At 50.9% G+C, this 17690-nt stretch overlaps 1 protein-coding gene across 6 annotated transcripts in view; it reads right to left on the minus strand.

Annotated features, from left to right (window-relative positions):
• The window catches only part of Ldlrad4 (low density lipoprotein receptor class A domain containing 4), a 370745-nt gene that overhangs the window by 11268 nt on the left and 341787 nt on the right, over positions 1 to 17690 (minus strand). For all 6 annotated transcript variants that reach the window (XM_076837229.1, XM_076837230.1, XM_076837227.1 and 3 more), the window contains one exon: positions 13215 to 13369. In XM_076837229.1, coding sequence (XP_076693344.1) covers positions 13215 to 13369 — 155 coding nt within the window. The remainder of the gene's footprint in view (positions 1 to 13214; positions 13370 to 17690) is intronic.

A 17690-nucleotide genomic window follows, 5' to 3' on the forward strand; every position in this document is an offset into this window, starting at 1 on the left:
GGCCGCACTCCTTGGCACTCCTCGGAGAGCCAGCAGGGATCTGAAGGAGGAAAGTGGGCGCTCTGGCTGGGCTGCGCGGCTCCCCTCCCATCGCTGCCCCACAGTAGCTTGAGGAGTTCACAGAATGCGACAAGAACAGAATGTCACCACGCATCTTACAGAGGTTTCAATGCCTCCCCTCTTTTGCAGGATCATTCCTCACAGGACACCCACCAAGAAAGGGAAGCAGGATACTCTGTTCCCGTGCTACTTCCTTACACCACTACTAGGGACGTCCTTGCCGAGGACCTGGATCCCTCACAAGGCGGCACCTGAGACCAGGTCACGCAAGCCCACCAGGTGTTCCTGCTGCACCTTCCTTGGGGTGGGGGTCAGTTGAGAGACAGTCAGGTGTCTCTACAACTCCCAGGGCTCCTGCTGGCACCCTGACCCCTCATTCCACTTCAGGAAACATTCCAGAATGTGAGTGGGTCGGAGGGACCCTCCTCTGGGATCACTTTGAATCAACTCTGGTCTGTTTGCTAAGGGGCACTATACTCAAATGGCTCACGTCTTACACAGTCTCTGCACTGGCTCCTTGAGCTGTGCATCGTGTGTCTGGGCAGGACACCTGCTCCAGGAAGCTTACAAGAGGGCACCCAGTCCTGGGGCAGGGGGCTCCAGCGGAGGGAGCTAGCCTCAGGGTGCCGTCCTATGTGCAGTGCCCTACAAGCAAGCACGTTCCTGATTCTCTAATATTCCCCCTGGAACAAAGCCATTAACAGACAAGGTAACCACCAGTTGTCCGAGGGCAATTTCATGTTACCCAGGTGGGTGATAACAACGTTGGGCCCAGGTGTGGAGGGGGCATGGGAAGCCAGACTCCTGTCCCCCAGCTTCCTGTCTGTGAGCTCTTGGCTTCTCCAAGCCTCGGTTTCCTTATTTGTGGAAGGAGCCTGTCAAGAGGCTCAAACACCATATATGAAAATCCCTGCACGAGCGCCTTGGTGTGATGCTCAGTAAATGGCTGCTGTGATGGGCACAGTGGTTACCAGCTGTTTTTATGCACAATTAGAGAGGATCATTTCCTGTCCTCTCTCTGAAGTCATGCCTTTTAAAATAGCAAGTTCCTTAAATTGTTCTTATTATTTTCAAATATTCCAAAGGTGGTGTTTTGAGCAGGAAGGCGGGGAGACAGGGCCGCTCGCTGCTCCCTCTAGAGCTCTCCAGGAGCTCCTCCTCAGGCAGGGAACTAGCCACACACGGCCCCAGCAGCGGCTCTTCAGGCTCTTTTCCTTAAGGCTGCCCACCGAGACTCCTGGATGCCAAATCCCTGGACGCCACAGAACAAAAGCCAGCGGTTGCAGGAGGACGTCTGAGCTCTGGCCACCTTGGTCCAGCCTGGAAATTAGCTGCCTCAGAGGAAGTTGCCACAATTGTAAACCTCAGCAGTGGACAGGGGGAAATACAGTGATTTTATAGCATTCAAGTCTGTGATGAGCTTTGATTTTCCCCTGGATGCTCTTCTGCAATGATATCTTCATTATGAAGGAATCCACGGTTATTCATCCTTCTGCTTAATGAGACCACACGGTCACTCAGGCTTGACCGTCTCTGAGGAAGATGAGAATATGATTCTTCTAGGCATATAGGTCCCATACACTACTACAAAAGATACACACTATCTACAACCGTGCATGTGTGTGTGTCTCTGTGTGTGTGTGTCTCTGTGTGTGTGTCTGTGTGTGCCTGTGTGCATGTGCCTGTATGCGTGTGTGTGTGTGTGTGTGTGTGTGTGTGTGTATCTGTCTTCATGGAATCATGAAGTCCAGAGCTCTGGCCCCTCTGGTTTGACTCTAGAACTTGCCTCACTGAGCAGCCCTGGGGAGCACAGACATGAGGACTCAAGTCCTGGACCACTTCAAAGCCTGGCTGTTCATCAAAAGGCTTGACTATGGCTTAGGTCTGTAATCTCAGTGACTCTGGAGGCTGAGGCAGGAGGATCTCAAGTTTGAGGCTCAGCCTTGCAACTCAGTGAGACCCTATCTCAAGCAAAACAAAAACAGCTAGAGATGTAGTTCGAAGGTAGAATACCCCTGGGTTCATAAGAAGGAGGAGGGGAGAAGGAGAACAGAAAGGAAGGCTCTCCTGAGTGAGCATAATTTCTCCCTGCATCTGTGGAAAGAGGCCCAGGGCAGCCTCAGACGATGAGGCTGAAGATGTGAGTTCAACACATCTTTACATTGGAGGAGCTGGGTCCTTATTTCCTTCCTTCTGGATGGCCTGCGAGAAGCCATTCCAATAGGGAAACTCCCCACTAAACAGCCACAAAAAGAGAAAAAAGCCCCTGATCTTGCAAAGGATCATCTTCATTACACCTTAATCGAGACGTGTCATTTCCAGATCTGGAGCACAATGGCTGATTTGTTTCCACTTGACATATTTTGGGGGTGGCAGGAGGGAAGTACTACCAATGTGATGCTATTTGGAGGTGGAGTCTTTGGGAGGTGACTAGGATGGGAGGGTTGGGGTCCCCGTGGGTGGGCCTAGTGGCCTGGTAAGAAGAGGCCAGAGAGCTGGCAAGCCCTTCCCACCACTGAGGATGCAGGAGAAGTCCACAGTCTGCAACCCCGGGGGCGTCCCCAGGACCCAGATATACTGCACTGTGACCTCTGACCTCCAGCCTGCAGAGCTGCGGGAAATACATGTCTACTCTTCAAAGCCAACCCTTCCATGGTGCTTGGTCACAGACTCCAGGCTAAGGTAGATTTTAGTTTTAGCGCTTAGGGTTAGATTTTGATCCATTTTGAGTCAATTTTTATGTATGCTCGAAGGCGTCAACATCATTCTCTGGCATGTGGATACCCAGGTTCCCTAGCACCAGTTCTGAAAAGCCCACCCTTTCCCCACTGAGTGACCTTGGTACCCGTCTCAAAAAACCACTTGACCATGTATGTGAGCTTCTACTCTATTCCACTGGTCCGTATCTGTCTTTATACCAGGACCACACTACCGCTCTGTAGCACACACGTTTTTAAACCAGGAATTGTAAGACCTCCAACTTTTTCTTTTTCAGAATTATTTTGATTATTCAGGGTTTGGAGATAACATATGGATTTTAGAGTAGATTTTTTTATTCTTTCAAAAAGCATCATTGAGTTGTAGATTGCTTTGGGTAATACTGACATCTTAACAATATTAAGATCCAATGTAGCCAGGCGTGGAGGCACACACCTGTTATCCCAGAGCTCAGGAGGCTGAGGTAGGAGGATTGCAAGTTTAAAGCCAGCCTCAGCAATGGCGAATTGCCACCAACCCAGTGAGACTCTGTCTCTACATAAAATACAAAATAGGGCTGGGGAGGTGGCTCAGTGGTTGAGTGCCCCTGAGTTCAAACCCTGATTACCCCCTACCCCCCCAGAAAAGGTCCAATCCACATCCAGGTGCAGCGGTACACACCTGTACACCTAGCTACTTAGGAGATGGGGGTAGAAGGATGGCAAGTTCCAACCCAGTCCAGGCAACTTAGGAAGATCCTGTTTCAAGACTAAAACACCAATAATAACAACAACACCCAGAAAAAAGCTGGAGATGTAGCTCAGTAGTAGAACATCCCTGGGCTTAACTGACAGTACCACCACCAATCCATGAATATGGGATGTTTTCTCATTTATCTGTGTCTTTTTTATTTAATTCAGTTTATAGTCTTTAGCCCCCTCTGTTAATTTTATTTCTAAGCATTTTTAAGAATTTTTTGTTTATTGCTTTTTGTAGTGCTGGGATCAAATCCAGGACCTCATGCATGCTAGACAAGCACTCTATTATGGAGCTACTTCCACAGTCCACATTTTAATATTTCTGATGGTATTATAAATTGAATTCTTTTCTTAATTTACTTATTAGAGATTGTTCATTGTTAATATAAAGAAATACACCTGCACACATTGATTTTGTATCCTACTACTTGGTTGAATTCATTTATTATCTGTGTGTGTGTGTGTGTGTGTGTGTGTGTGTGTGTATGTGTTGGTGTGCCTCTGTGTGTTCAGGTTTTCTACACATAAGACTAGGCCATCTACTAGAAGAGATATTATTCTTCCTTTTCATTTAGAATACCTTTACTTTATTATTTTTTCTAACTGCCCTGGCTAGGACTCTTTTTTTTTTTTTGTACCAGGGATTGAACTCAGGGGCACTCAACCACTGAGCCACCTTCCCCAGTCCTATTTTGTATTTTATTTAGAAACAGGGTCTCACTGAGTTGCTTAGCACCTAGCTTTTGCTGAGGCTGGCTTTGAACTCTTGATCCTCCTGCCTCAGTCCCCTAAACTGCTGGGATTACAGGTGTGTGCCACAGTGCCCAGCCCCTGGCTAGGATTTCTAATAAATATTATGTTTAAAATTGTAAAAGAAGGCAGCCTTGTCTTGTTCCTAATCATAGAGCAAAAGTTTTCAGCCTTTTACTACTAAGTATGATGTGAGCTTGGTTTTTTCATAGATGGACCTGATGATGTTGGGTTAATTTCCTTCTATCCAACTTTGTGTGTTTTTATCATGAAAGACTGTTGAATTTTGTCAAATACTTCTGTATTAGAAGGGGGGGGGGGGAGAGAGAGAGAGAGAGAGAGAGAGAGAGAGAGAGAGAGAGAGAGAGAGAGAGAACCATGAGTTTTCCTCCCCTTCTTTCTGTTAATGTGCTATAAAACATTAATTGGTTTTTGTATGTTGAACCATCCTTGCATTCCAGAGATAAATCCTACTTTTCTACCCCCAGTACTGGTGATGGAACCCAAGGCCTTGGGCATGCTAGGTAAGCACTCTACCATTAAGTTACATTCCAAACACTTTAAAAATAAAATTTTTTAAGAAGTTTGAGACAGGGTCTCATTAAATGCCTAGGCTGGCCTCATATTTGTGATCCTCTTGCCTTAGCCTCCCACGTATCTGGGATCACAGAAGACATGCACACCATACTTGGCTTAAATACTACCTTTAATGTGTTACTGAATCTCATTTGCTAGTATTTCATTGATGATTTCTGCATCAATAATCAAGGGATACAGGTTTATAGTTTTCTTTGTGTGACTATGTGTCTTCATCTGACTTTCTTGGCCTCACAGAATGAGTAGGAAGGGTCTGAAAGAACTGGTGTCAATTCTTTAATTGTCTGGTAGAACTCACCAGTGAAGCCGACTAGTCCAGGGCTTTCCTTTATTGAGAGGCCTTTGATTACTATTCAATCTCCTTACTAGTTAAAGATCTATTCAGATCTCCTATGTCTTCATGAGCAGTTTGGCATGGTGTTTCTAGGTGTTTCTAGGAACTCATCCATTTCACTGCAGTATCTGTTCATTTGCATACAGTGATTCATGGTCTTCTCCTGTAATCCTCTTCATTTCTGTATCTCCTGGGTCACTTTTCACCCAAGTGTACCATGTTTTATACAAGAGGAGAGTGGCCTGTGGTCATGACATGGCACAGCCTCCTGCCTTAGGTCCATGTGCACTGTGACCATGAATGCGGCTACCCCAGGCCCTGGTCTTCCCTGGGCTTATGCTTCAGAGATATGTTCCTTTCCATGTGCGGCAATGACACGAGTCACTGGATCTGGGATCTGGAAACACTGTGGAGAATGCCTGCTACAGTACTTTATCAAACTGTGTTTTTTAGTCTCTTAGAAAACTGGAAAATCAATTTCAGTGAGTCACAGCCAGTTTCCAAAACAATGGAACAGACTAGACACGATCTGTGTACTCCATTTGAAGGTTTTATTTGGTGAAACATGGTTGAGTAGATGAGGCTTGGCAATTGTGTAAAATATATTTCTTACTATTCTTCATGGTCAAGACCAGTTTGAAATCTTCTGATCTAAACCACTTATCCCTCATATTAGATGGAAGGGAACTGAGTTTCAGAGAAGGTCTACTACTTGCTGTAGGTGACAGGGACTGTTTGTGGCAAAGCAAGGCTGACTTCTGGATGTTTGGGCTTCTATTCGAGGGCTCCTCCCACTGAGTCAATGAACCCCGGGACCTCCCAGACTTGCAGATCTATCCCCCCCCCCCACATCGCAGGGTAAGAATTTACCTTAAGAGGCAGAGCCCATCTCTGGATGCCCAGCACACCTTCTCCCCTTCCACCCCTCCGCCAGCCAAATGCTTCCCTGGCTCTGTGCTTTCCAACTCTAGGTGGCGGTAACAGCTCAGGTGGAAAGCCAAGACCTCTAGCTGGCACCCTGCGCTCACAGACTCTTCCTTCCCGGGAATCCATCATCAGACTTCTTCCTGAGACTCAACGATTCCCTCCTAACTCTGCTCAATCTAGGGCACGTCCCTTTAGAGAAAAGACAAATCATCCAGGAAGCTCTGTTGGGAAGAAAAGAAAGGGAATCCTTTCTATTTCTAGAATAATACAATAGCTTAGGGAGGAAAAGCAGCTACAAGGTGCCTCTGGCAGTGTGGTAGTGGTGGAGCAATTAGACCACAAGAGAAGGCAGCTGGGAGTCGGGGGCTCAGAGCAGCAGGAAAAGGTGGGGTCACACACTACCAGCCTAAGCCAGGCAACACCTGGTGCTGGTCCTCACCTGTTACCTTGAGAGAGGGAGGCCAGGTACAGGGGCGAGTGCTTCACCCAGCAGCCACAGGACTGGCAGGGGATTAATTTGCAGCCAGGACCCAGCCCTGTGGAGTCCCCCCAGCCAGGGCACCCAGAAATAGAATCACTGGGAGAAATTTGTATTTTGTTTTCAGAACAAAACCACACCAACTAAGTAAAAAAATGAACTTTACCATTAGATTATAAATGCTAATGGCCTAGATATTTAAAAGGTTACTGTAAGTTTTTGTGTAATTTTTTTCTTAAATTTTATTTTAAAAAATATTACATTGGCTTCTTTTTCTGCAGCACAAACCAAGATCAAATGAGTTACTCTGGGGTCTACCAGTGTCAGGACTTTGCTGGAATTGCTTTCAGCACCCGTTCCTATGAGCATTTTTCTAATTGTAAAAGGGGCGCATGTGAGCTGGGGGTGTGGCTCAGCAGTAGAACACATGCTTAGCATGTGCAAGCCCTGGATTTGATCCTCAGCACCACAAAAAAATACATATATATATATATATGTATTAAAGCAATACATGCATGCGTCTTCACCATGAAAGTTGTAGCTGCACAGCTCAGGGACCCTTGGTCCACACCCTCTCCCAGAGCAGCATCAGTTTGCTGGGGGTCAATCCTTCTAGAGCATCAATTTTTGACTTGGACATCCATTTTCCTGAGTCTTATTTAGCTTAGTACCAATGATGACACCCGGCTTCGTCACTCACATTGCCACATGACTTACCCTAACTGGACTGTGGGCAGTGCCAAAGCTCACATCTAGCCTCAGTGGACAAACAGGGAGAAGGAAGATCTGCCATCAGATCAATCCATCTGGATTTCTTTTAAAGACCTGCAGGCTCTTGTGGTACTCCCCACAGTGCTCTGAGAGTAGGGACATCAGTAGACGTTGGCGCTCCTCACGTGGCTTTACAGACATGCTTGGCTGTTAACAAGTCTACCTGCTTCTGTTCCAATCAGAATCTGCTGGGCAATGGCGAAGGTCCAGCATTCTACCCACTTCCGCCTACCACCTTGGCCTCCCGTTCCTCCAACTTGACGGAGACCTTCTCAATGTGCTGTCATGGTCATCTATCGCCTATGCTTGACCACACAAACGCCCTCACTCAGGCCTGGAGAGAAACAGTGTGGCTGGCTGTCAGAGGCTGGTGCTGGGAGGGTCCAGCCAGGTACCGAGCTGCCCGGGCCATCCACCTGGCACTCAGAAATAGATAATGGTCCCTGGAGGTCGACACCAGACACATCTGGTCTCAAGGTGTCACTGGAACCTGTCTCCATAACAGGGAAACTGCCCTGCCACCTCTTCACCCTGCAGACAGCACTATTCTGTAGTCTAGGATGTCATAAGTGGGGCTGCCATTAAGTGGACATTTAGTTCATTTATTTTAACTTTACTGAAAATAATTAATTTCTATCATTTTATAAATTCTTTTCTAAAGTCTGAAGCAGGTAAAGATGAGAAAAGGCACACTTCAGTCAGAGCAAGAGCAGAGGTGCGACCCTCCATTCTCTGTCCCCTTGCTGGACCCCAGGATTGGGCCTGCAGGCCTCTCACACACCCATGGAGTGTCTGCTTAGGGAAGATCTGGAAGGAGTGTGTGGACTAGGCCAAAAAAGGCAGCCGCCACATCTAGTCTCCCTGGGGAGGTCCCTCCCACAGCGAGTTCTGAGCCTAGCATGGCAGGTTCCTGAGCACAGAGGTGTTCTGACCACTAGCCACATACCCATACTGCCTCCTCTGGCCACCCCTGCTCCCCAGGCTGAGCTACAGATGGCTGCAGAGCCCACTGCTACCTCTTCCCTCTCAGCCACAGGCTCTAGCCACAGAGGTGGGGGGCTGTGGGGGCCACAGGTGACCGTGTCAGGCCAGGCGCAGGACATTCTGCATCCTGTTGACCCCCCCCACGTCTGCACCCCTAAACTAGGAAGAATGGTTTTTCACTTCCACAAGAACGTTCTCCTCCATTTTTCTGGAAACCAGTACTCTTTTCTATTTTAGCTTTTACCCTGTGGCTGAGGTCTAAGTGCCCTGGAATATTTTCTTAAAAACATGACTATTACACTAGTGACAGTGACAGTCCCCCAGCTCTGAGGATCCACAGAGAGCAACAGGGTACAGCCACGGGCAAGCAGAGGCCTGGCTTCTCAGTGACCGTTTCACTGAGAAGCAGAGAAGATGCCAATTCCGATTTCTATGTCTCATCTCCCAATTTTTAAAAAAGTTGATTCTGGTTTTGTCAGAATTCTCTGGGGGGGGGGGGCAAAGGACACACACTGACCACGTTCCAGGCCATCTCTGCAGCTCCTGCAGGGGCCGTCTTTGGGTGTCAACCTGCCCGCTGCAGGGCACTTTGGATCTGAGGAACACAAGTTTCTGCATCAACAGAGGGAACAACCACAAAGTCCTGGTCCTCCTGTCCAACAGCCAGGGAGACAGAAGAAATGTCCTCCTTCCTCCTGTTGGGCCTGTGTCTCCTACAGAATTGGCCTGAAGAAGGGTCTCCTCGGGGAGGCCCAGGGAGCTGGATTTTCACATCTGATTTAATTCCTGCAGAAGCTGATAAGGAAGAAATGCCAGGCATAATTGAAATCCCTGTTTTTTCAGGTCAAAAATGGCTGAGAATCTATAACTGCATGTGTCCAAACTTAGTGAAAGTCCCTGCCCTTCTGCTCCTCAGTGGATGGCCAGCCACCTCTGTCCACCCGCTATCTCCCAGGGCCAGGTCTCTCAGGCCCTGACGCATGCAGGGCTGCCTCAGGAAGGACTGGAGATGCAGATCACGAACCCGCTCGCTGTGGTTGGCCTCACTGAAGCTTTTACTTTTCTTGCAATTTAATTTGAGCCTAGGTGGCTATTTTTCATTTTCATTCAGAAATGGCTGCTTCAACCAAATTCAGGGCCAGGATCAACCATCCTCAAGCTTCCCTGGAACACATGTGTCAGAAACACTGGGGGCGAAGGCCGAGTGGCCCTGGGGGACACAGATGCCCTCTGTGGTCCTTCCTTTCTTACACATGGATGCAGACACAGTGAAGGGACCAGGACAGGAGGTGCCCATCAAGAAAGCAGGGGCTGAGAGTCCGGGACAGAGTGCCTGCTCTGTGGCAACCGCGTGGTCCCTGGGGAGCTGAGCCATGTTGTGTGCCCCTACAGGAAGGACCCACAGAGAGCCACTGACTCTCCCCAGCACCAAGGACCCTCAGGGTGACTGAGGTCTATTTTATCAACCTCAGTCTGGCGTTTTGGTCAAAGTGGGAAGCCCATTAATGAGAAGGGGGTAGTGAGGTTTCTGCAACCAGTTTTAAACAAATATGTTTTTTACCTATGTGCTCACGAGAACTCACAAGAGCCAAAGACCCCAGATACGAGGTGTTCGCTGCAAGGCAGTGATGAGCCGGTCCCCACAGAGAGGCCTGCAGGGGCGCCCTGCACCCACAGGCTGCCTGCTAGCAGGGCCCTGGAGCCACCTGCTCCACAGGACTCAGGGGAGGAAAGCCTGGGACTTAGAAGCCCACTGACAGGGAGGGCTTCAGCAGCTCCCAGGGCTGTGGACAGAGCACACTGCACACACCCGCGTCCTCACCAGTCCCAAGGGGCACAGACTGGCACACCCGAGGGGGAGCCTGGGAGGCCTGCCCACATGTGGTCAGTGGGAGCAGAGCCCTTCCTGCCTTGCTGTGACAGCCCAGCCATGCCCCTGCCCAGCTCCTGCTAGCTCCTCCAGGGAGGGTGGTGGACACAGGCCAGCACTTTGTGGTGCTGAGAAAGCAACCTGGAAGGGCAACTTGAAAACTGGCAACCAGGCCTGGGCACCAGGGTAGAGGAGGCAACAGGTGTCGGGCCAGTCCCAGATACTTCCTGACACATAGCTCACCCACAAGCTCAAGTGGCTGGCAAGATCCCCAGCATCCCCTAGGAAGACCGAGACAATGGCGGGTGGACCCTGCAGGGGTGATGGGGGAGGTGTCCTCTGGGCTCTGGTGGGTGTTTGGAGAGTGCCTGGACCAACAGAGGTAGGTGGCAATCATTCCCAAGGCAGGGCCCCAGCCCAGCCCTCCACCGTACGCCCTTGTCCACCAGCACGGCTCCTGGGCAACCTGAGGGGCAGACACAGCACTATTCGCTTCAGGGGCCCCTTGGGTGGGGCCTCCCTGGCCACTGCAGAATATTTAGATCTTCCCTGTGGAACCGCAACCCCCAGTTGTGACAACCTGGCCTAGCATTACTGTCCAATGTCCCTAGGGAGGTGAAACCACCCCTGGTTGAGAATCACTAGTATGAACTAACCAACTGCTGTCCTGATACTGGAGGAAGGGTACGCCGTTCTTAAAAATAACCAGGGAGAAATAGGCAGTCAGGGGACAGGAGGCCTGGAGGGGGAGGGCACACCTCCTCTGGGAGAGGGCTTCTGTGAGGGACTGTCAGGGCCTAGGAACAGGGACTTGGGTATGTGCAGGACAGAGGAAGGTTTGCTTCTCCCTAGTGGGTGCTCTTCCCTTTGGTGGAACCCTAAGCTAGGCTGACAGTCCCAGCCAGGACTCAGGGCTGAGGTCGGGAACCCATGCACCCTGGTCATGGTGGAAATGCACCTCAGTTTTATGAGGCACTAAGCAGAGCCCCCTGCCAGGCTGTGTGGGGACCCACTATTGCAATTCATTGAGAGGGAACATACCAGCCTTGAGGGCAGCACCCAGCTCTGGGTCACTCAGAGAAAGGGAAGGAGAGCGCGGTGCTCAGGAATCAAAGGCCTTGTTGTGTGGGCTGCCCCTGCACGGGCCCAGCTCTGTGCCCGAACCCAGCTCTCGGGGCACAGCTTCCAGATGCCTGCTGACAGGATGGAGCTCCAGGATGAAGATTTCTGGGGACACCATTTACTAGCTAGTGACTGACTTCACTTGCTGCCCAGTAGACAGACTGGAAGGCCCCAAAAGTCACTGAATCACCTTTCCAGTTTCCAGAGAGGGAGGTCCTACTGGTTAGTTAGTCAGTGTCCCCTGCCCCAGGTGCCCATGAGTTTTAGAGAGGGTTTATGGGAACACAGCTCCAAATGAAACAGAAGACCCTTTCCAAGCAAAAACACATTGGAGTTCTGCTGCCTGCCTTTTAAAAACTGGCCTCTGGCTTGCTGCTGGTGGTCAGTATATGGGGGACAGCTGTAGTATGGCCACCACCTGGCTGACATTCACAGTCCTTTTACTAAGGGAAGGAGGAGATGGCTGATCTTTCTGTGGTTCTCAAATCGCTGTTGTGATGAGATTCTCTTCCTGCTCCCTCTAGACTCAGGAGCATTGTGTGTATTTTATGCTCAGAACAATTGGTTCTCTTCTTTGGATAACACAGTGGTCCTGGGGCACCAGGGCACTCAGTGAGTGCAGACAGCACAGTCCTGTAGGTACACATGACAAGCCATGGTTTGAGGAAGCAACCAAACAGGGTTAGAGGGGCCTGGTGGGCGAGGCTGGGGACCAGGAAGACTAAGGGGGAGCAGGTGAGGTTTCAGGAGGCGGGGCAGGGGCTGATAGGAATGAATGCCATCTCTGCCCATCTCTGCCCATCCAGTGGCAATGGAGGTGGGAGGGTGAACCAGTGTACCCACCTCTGCCCTCTACCTGACCTGGCACACAGGCACACCTTACCTCCACCCATGGGGACGGCCAAGCCATCGGCTCCTGGGTGACTCTGTGGCCCTAATGAAGCAGGATCCTGCAGTCCCAAGGGGCCCCAGGGACTCTGGGCCCAGATGTCACTCCAGGATACTCAATGGGACGGCTGTACCTCACACCCTCAACAGACTCCCTAAGTCACCATAGGAGGCAGTTATCATATGGCCCTAAAACATACCTCCTGCCTCAGAAAACAACAGAGGCTGAGTACCACGGGGATTCCGCCTCCTGCGCCCACCAAGACTCCACACCGGTCTACATTCTCCATCCCCAAGCCTCTCGCTGAGAGCCATTGGGATCACAAACTGTGAAACAGGCCCAGAATGGAAAGTTCTAGAGCTCCTGGTCTCCCAGGTCTGTCCACAGAGCAGGTGAGCTGGACATTACTGCTTTACCAAGGGAGGAAGGTTCCCAGGGCAAGAAAACTTTAATTAGGGCTCAAACCCTAATTACAGCCGAGCTCACCTGGCTGCTTTTGAGCAGCACATCACCCTCACCTGAGCTGGCACCTGCTCTCCACCGCCGCACCTGTCTCCTCCACTGACCCACGCCCAAGCCTCACTGGCACATCTCGTGACACAGGAGCATCACCAGACCAAGCCTCCCCGGCCAAGTTGAAGAGCAGATTTCAACCTAACTACCCCAATCTAATGCCAAGGGAGAGCAGCGCCCCCTGCAGGGCTCCCAGGGGATGCAGGGTTCAAGAACTGGCTGGACGAGCCTGTGCCACAGACCGCTTCCAGGCAGTGGGCAGCCTGGGAGGGACCAGAGCGGGTTTCTGGGGGACTGTCATGTCTCTTTGTGAAATGGGTGCTGAACACTTAGGATGTACGTGCTTTTCCCTACGTCCTCAACCTCCCCGAACCACAGCAGCTGATGTGAAAGGCTGACCCACTTGACTTCTGGAGCCCAAGAAGGTACCAGCGGAACCCTGGGGCAGCCCAGGCCACACTCACCGGCTGCAGCCCGTCCTCCTGCCTCCTGCTCTGGCTCGGGCGGTTGATGAAGGACCGCGTAGAGACCTTGTAGTGATTCAGCAGGCAGACGATGACCACGACCATCACCGTGACCACCACGACGATGATGATGATCTGGGCGAACTCCAGCTCCGCTGCGGGAGAAGAGGACAGCGTGAGCCTCCGCCCTGCAGGGGACCTGGCCTGGGCAGTTAGCACCATGGCCAGGCAGCGAGGGCCCCGTACGACCACAGCAGACAGAGAACACGACCCCACTTGAAGAAGAAGAAAATGAGCGCAGTGGCCAAGCTGGCACATGACTGGGCTGCAGGTCACGCCTGGGGCTGGGGGAACGCTGAAGCCTGAGCTCCAGCTACACCAAGGCTAGGTGCAGGCCCGCTGCCCAAGATCACCTCCAGACTGGCTTTCTTGTCTTGAGGATACCCTGAGACGGGGCTCTTTACAGCAGCCCAAGGTGCTGCCAAACACTGTTCCCAGCCTTTGCCTTTGCAATCTCCTGAGGGGCCCTTAACAAAGTTGTCCTGTTGGCTCCAGAGCTGCTGCTGATGACTGCCCTGTGGTCAGGGGAGAGTCCACAGCCAGCCCAAGAGCTTGCCATGGCAGGCTACATGGCCACCCCCTGGTGCTGAGCAGTCACCTGATCACCCACCTGCCCTTGGAAGCTGAAACCCATCCTGCCAGATGACACCCTCCACCTTTCTCTAGGAGCCAGGCCGGTGTTGCATGCACCCCAGAGAAGAGCTGGGAGCTGAGAGTTGCAGACGTGCTGCATGGGGAGCCGCTGAGGCCCAGGACACAGGCCAGGGCACCCTCGCTGCCAGTGAAAGGCCACAAGGAGTTCAGCTCTTTCCGCTGGACTCAGGTGACTCAAGGAGGCCCAGAAGGCAATGCCCAGAGTGGCTCTGGGGACCGGCAGTCAATGCCCAGGGCCAGGCTCCTCACCCCGCTGAGTGCCTGCCTTTGCTCTGGACAACCCCTGAGGCCTGGTGCAGAGATCAGCCCCGGAGCCTGCCCGAGTGCTCTTTCCTAAAGGGAGGAATCTCCTCAATTTATGTTCCTCTAAAGGTCCAGGGTTTACTAGAAATTTTCATGGTGGGCACCTTCTGGAAAAGACTGAGATTGCCTGCAGAGAGCAGGGCTGGGGACCACTGCAGCTGGGGTCCTCATGTCAAGGGACTCTATGCCCACAGGCTGTGGGAACCGTGACATGTTTGCTGACTTAGACACACTGTGTCCAGGACTCCTGTCCTTGGCACGTGCCTTCTCAGGTCTGGGATGCCTGGCCTTGACCCTGTGTCTCTCAGGACCCCACCCCCATGCTCCACATGACTCCCCAGCTGCCTGTCTGCACCCCCTTCACCTCTTCTGACACAAGGCACAGCTTCGTGTGTTTTCTGCCTGCTTTTTGTGAAAGTGTGACAACGAGCTCCTGTTACTGACTCTGTGCTCCTGGTGTCTGGCACCTGGTGGCACCTGGCAGTGGCTCTGAAGTGAGGTTGACTGATCAATGACTGGAGCACACCTGGGCCCAGAGCAGGAGCTCGGGCATGTGGCCGGGGGTGGGCTCCCCCGAGGACAGCCACCGCTGATGGACAGAGAGCTACACTGGCCACACAGGACAACAAGGATACCTGCGAGGAGCCCTGGGGTCTACGTCAAGGGCCAGCCTCCAACCTGCAGGTGATGGCACCAGCAATGAGCTAGTTATGAGGTGGGTGCTCACACTGATCAGGCCAGAGCCATGGACACGGGGACAGATGGAACCCCCACCACATCTGGTTTAACAGCTCCTCATGGACAGGTAAGTAGCAGGAGATTCACAAGCTGCCTTTCAGGGTAAAGCGTGCCCCAGGGTCACAGGGGGTCTCTTTTCTCAAGATAGTTTCACTACTCTGTGGACACAGAGAGGAATGTGAGGGTGACCACCAGGGGTCCCACACACAGGCCTCAGGGTCAACACTGTACCCAGAGGACATCTTCCTAGGCCATCTTTCCTTGAACATGGAAAGCTATGCAGAGCAGATCACAAATTTCGTTTCCTTAATTCTGTGAGCATTACTTGTCTAATTGTGTCTCCTGTGAAAAGGATTTTTGTTATAAAAATAACTAAACGTCTTGCAAATTCAAACAATATGGAGTACACACTACTGAATCCGGTGCCTGCCCTGTCCACCGAGCTGGAACAGACAGGGGCCTCACTGCCTGCTAGGCTAGTATCCACCACTGACACGCCCCAGCCCCGGCTGCTGCTTTTTAATTACTGGGATCGCTGTGCAATGTATTGCTCTGTTTTTCCCACTTAATCCATCACAGATGTCTCTAAACAAGAACACAGGTAAATCAACCTTGTTCTTGAAGGACGTTGTCCATTGCAGAACACACTTCCATGCGAGTTATACTCTCCAGCTGGCCGCTGCTTAGGGGTCTGCTGTTTTTCCTTCTTCTTATGACCAGAAGAAGAGTGTGCATGTGTGGGTGTGCACATGTGTTTGATAGTACGCATTTGTCAATATGCCCACAGAAAGATTCCTTATAAGTGGAATTTCGCCAGGCAGGATAGCATAGGGCTGTAATCCCAGCAACTTGGGAGGCTGAGACAAGAGGATCACGTTTGAGGCCAGGCTCAGCAACTTAGACCCTATCTCAAAATAAAAAATAAAAAGGGCTGGGGATGTAGATCAGTGGTAGATGGTAGAGCACCCCTGGGTTCAATCCCCAGTACCAATACACACACACACACACACACACACACACACAAAGGAATTTTATCTTAAATTTTATCACGGTTTGTCCTGTGGCTTCTAAAAACCTCCATATGCAAAGGCTACACTGGGTAATGTTCTTGCAGGAAGAGGGCATGTTCCCACGCCCTTGTCATCGCAGGAGACTTGCCCTTTTAATCTATACCAATCTGACAGACAAAAAATACATACCTTGTTTCAATTTGTATCTCTCCAATTACCAGTAATTTCCAATCTTTTCCTATAGTTATGTTAATTTGTCTTTTCCTTTATCATAATCATATTCGTCTATGTTAGTTTTACTTGCACGTGACATAAATTGTCATGACATTGAATATATTCTGTCTTTTTCCTTTATGGCTTCTAAGCTTCCTGTTTGAAGTTGTCTTCAATATTCTAAAACTATGTTTTCTTCTAGGACTTCTGTAGTTTGTATTTTTATATCTAAATCTATTTGCTCTGAATTTTACTTTTCTTTTGGTTGAAGACAGCACAGAACATGCTGTATGTCTGGAAGATCATCTATTATTTTAAAACTCAAGTGAGGGGGAGAAAGATCTCAGATGTGTGAAACCGTATGTAGAAATACTCTCTTTACAGACTATCTTTCTTTCAGAGTGGATGGCTCTTCCTTAGATTGAGAGTCTCCAATTTTCTCACACACCCATCGCACTAGCGGAACCAGCCCTGCTGGGCTGAGATGCAGTATCTGAGCCGTGGCCCTGGAGCATCATGCACAAGGATGTCACAGCAGCTGCAGCCGTGGCTGTGGCACACAAGATGCTCAGCAACCTTGCGGTTCACAGGCTCTACTGGGCAAGGACCAGGCCCCAGGTATGCTCAGAGGCTTATGGAAGCAGAAATAAGGTCCCCGAGGTCCCTGGGCCAAGGCAAGTGGCCCAACTGGCACCCTGGGGAGATAGTCGAGCCTGAGCTACCACAGCACTCAGCCCAGATGTGAGAGGCAGCTCTTCCTGCAGACAAGAGGACCCTGGGGATGCCCGGTACCCAAGGCTTCCGTCCTAATCACTGAGCGTAGCGGCAGCAGGCCGGGTTCCTGTGGCACTCCTCGTGCCCATCCTGCTGGTGTTGGGATGGCCTCTCCCTGCACTCCTGCAGGCCCACCAGGGATGTGAGCAGCCCCCACACATCTTTCTGCTCATTCCACACGGGAGAATTCTAAGGGCCTCCGCGGGCAGGGACGTGGTGGGGTGGGCACATGCGTGGGGACATGGAGAGGAGAGATGCCGGTGGGTTTGGTTTTGGTTCTGGAGGGTGGGCTAGGTAAGGGGGCGGTGAAGAGGATGAATTCTGTTAAGACATTTTTCCTAGCCCACAGGAATAGCAGGATCCTAAGAAAATAACAGGATGCTTTGGGATTTCCAAAACTTCATGTGCTAGTGTGGATTCTGAACACACCCCACCGGTCCGGTCCGTTTTCCTTGCCTTCAGTAGCTATGGGTGTCAACAGAAGAACATCACAGAACAGGCCAAAGTCAGGTTGCCATGTCCCTCCCCTTGTGGGGTCAGAGTTCATGGTGCCATAATGGGTGAGTCACGGCCATTCAAACACAGGCACTGCATGACGAATCTGGTCCAAAGCTTACAGGAAGTCACCGAGGCACCTTATTTTATTACTGTAAAGCAGTGACGGTGACAGCAGTGATGATGGCAGTCCTGTTTTTATAGAAACATCTCCAAGAAATCCCAAGCT

This window comes from Callospermophilus lateralis, chromosome 17 (assembly GCF_048772815.1).
Source record: "Callospermophilus lateralis isolate mCalLat2 chromosome 17, mCalLat2.hap1, whole genome shotgun sequence".
NCBI classification, from domain to species: domain Eukaryota; kingdom Metazoa; phylum Chordata; class Mammalia; order Rodentia; family Sciuridae; genus Callospermophilus; species Callospermophilus lateralis.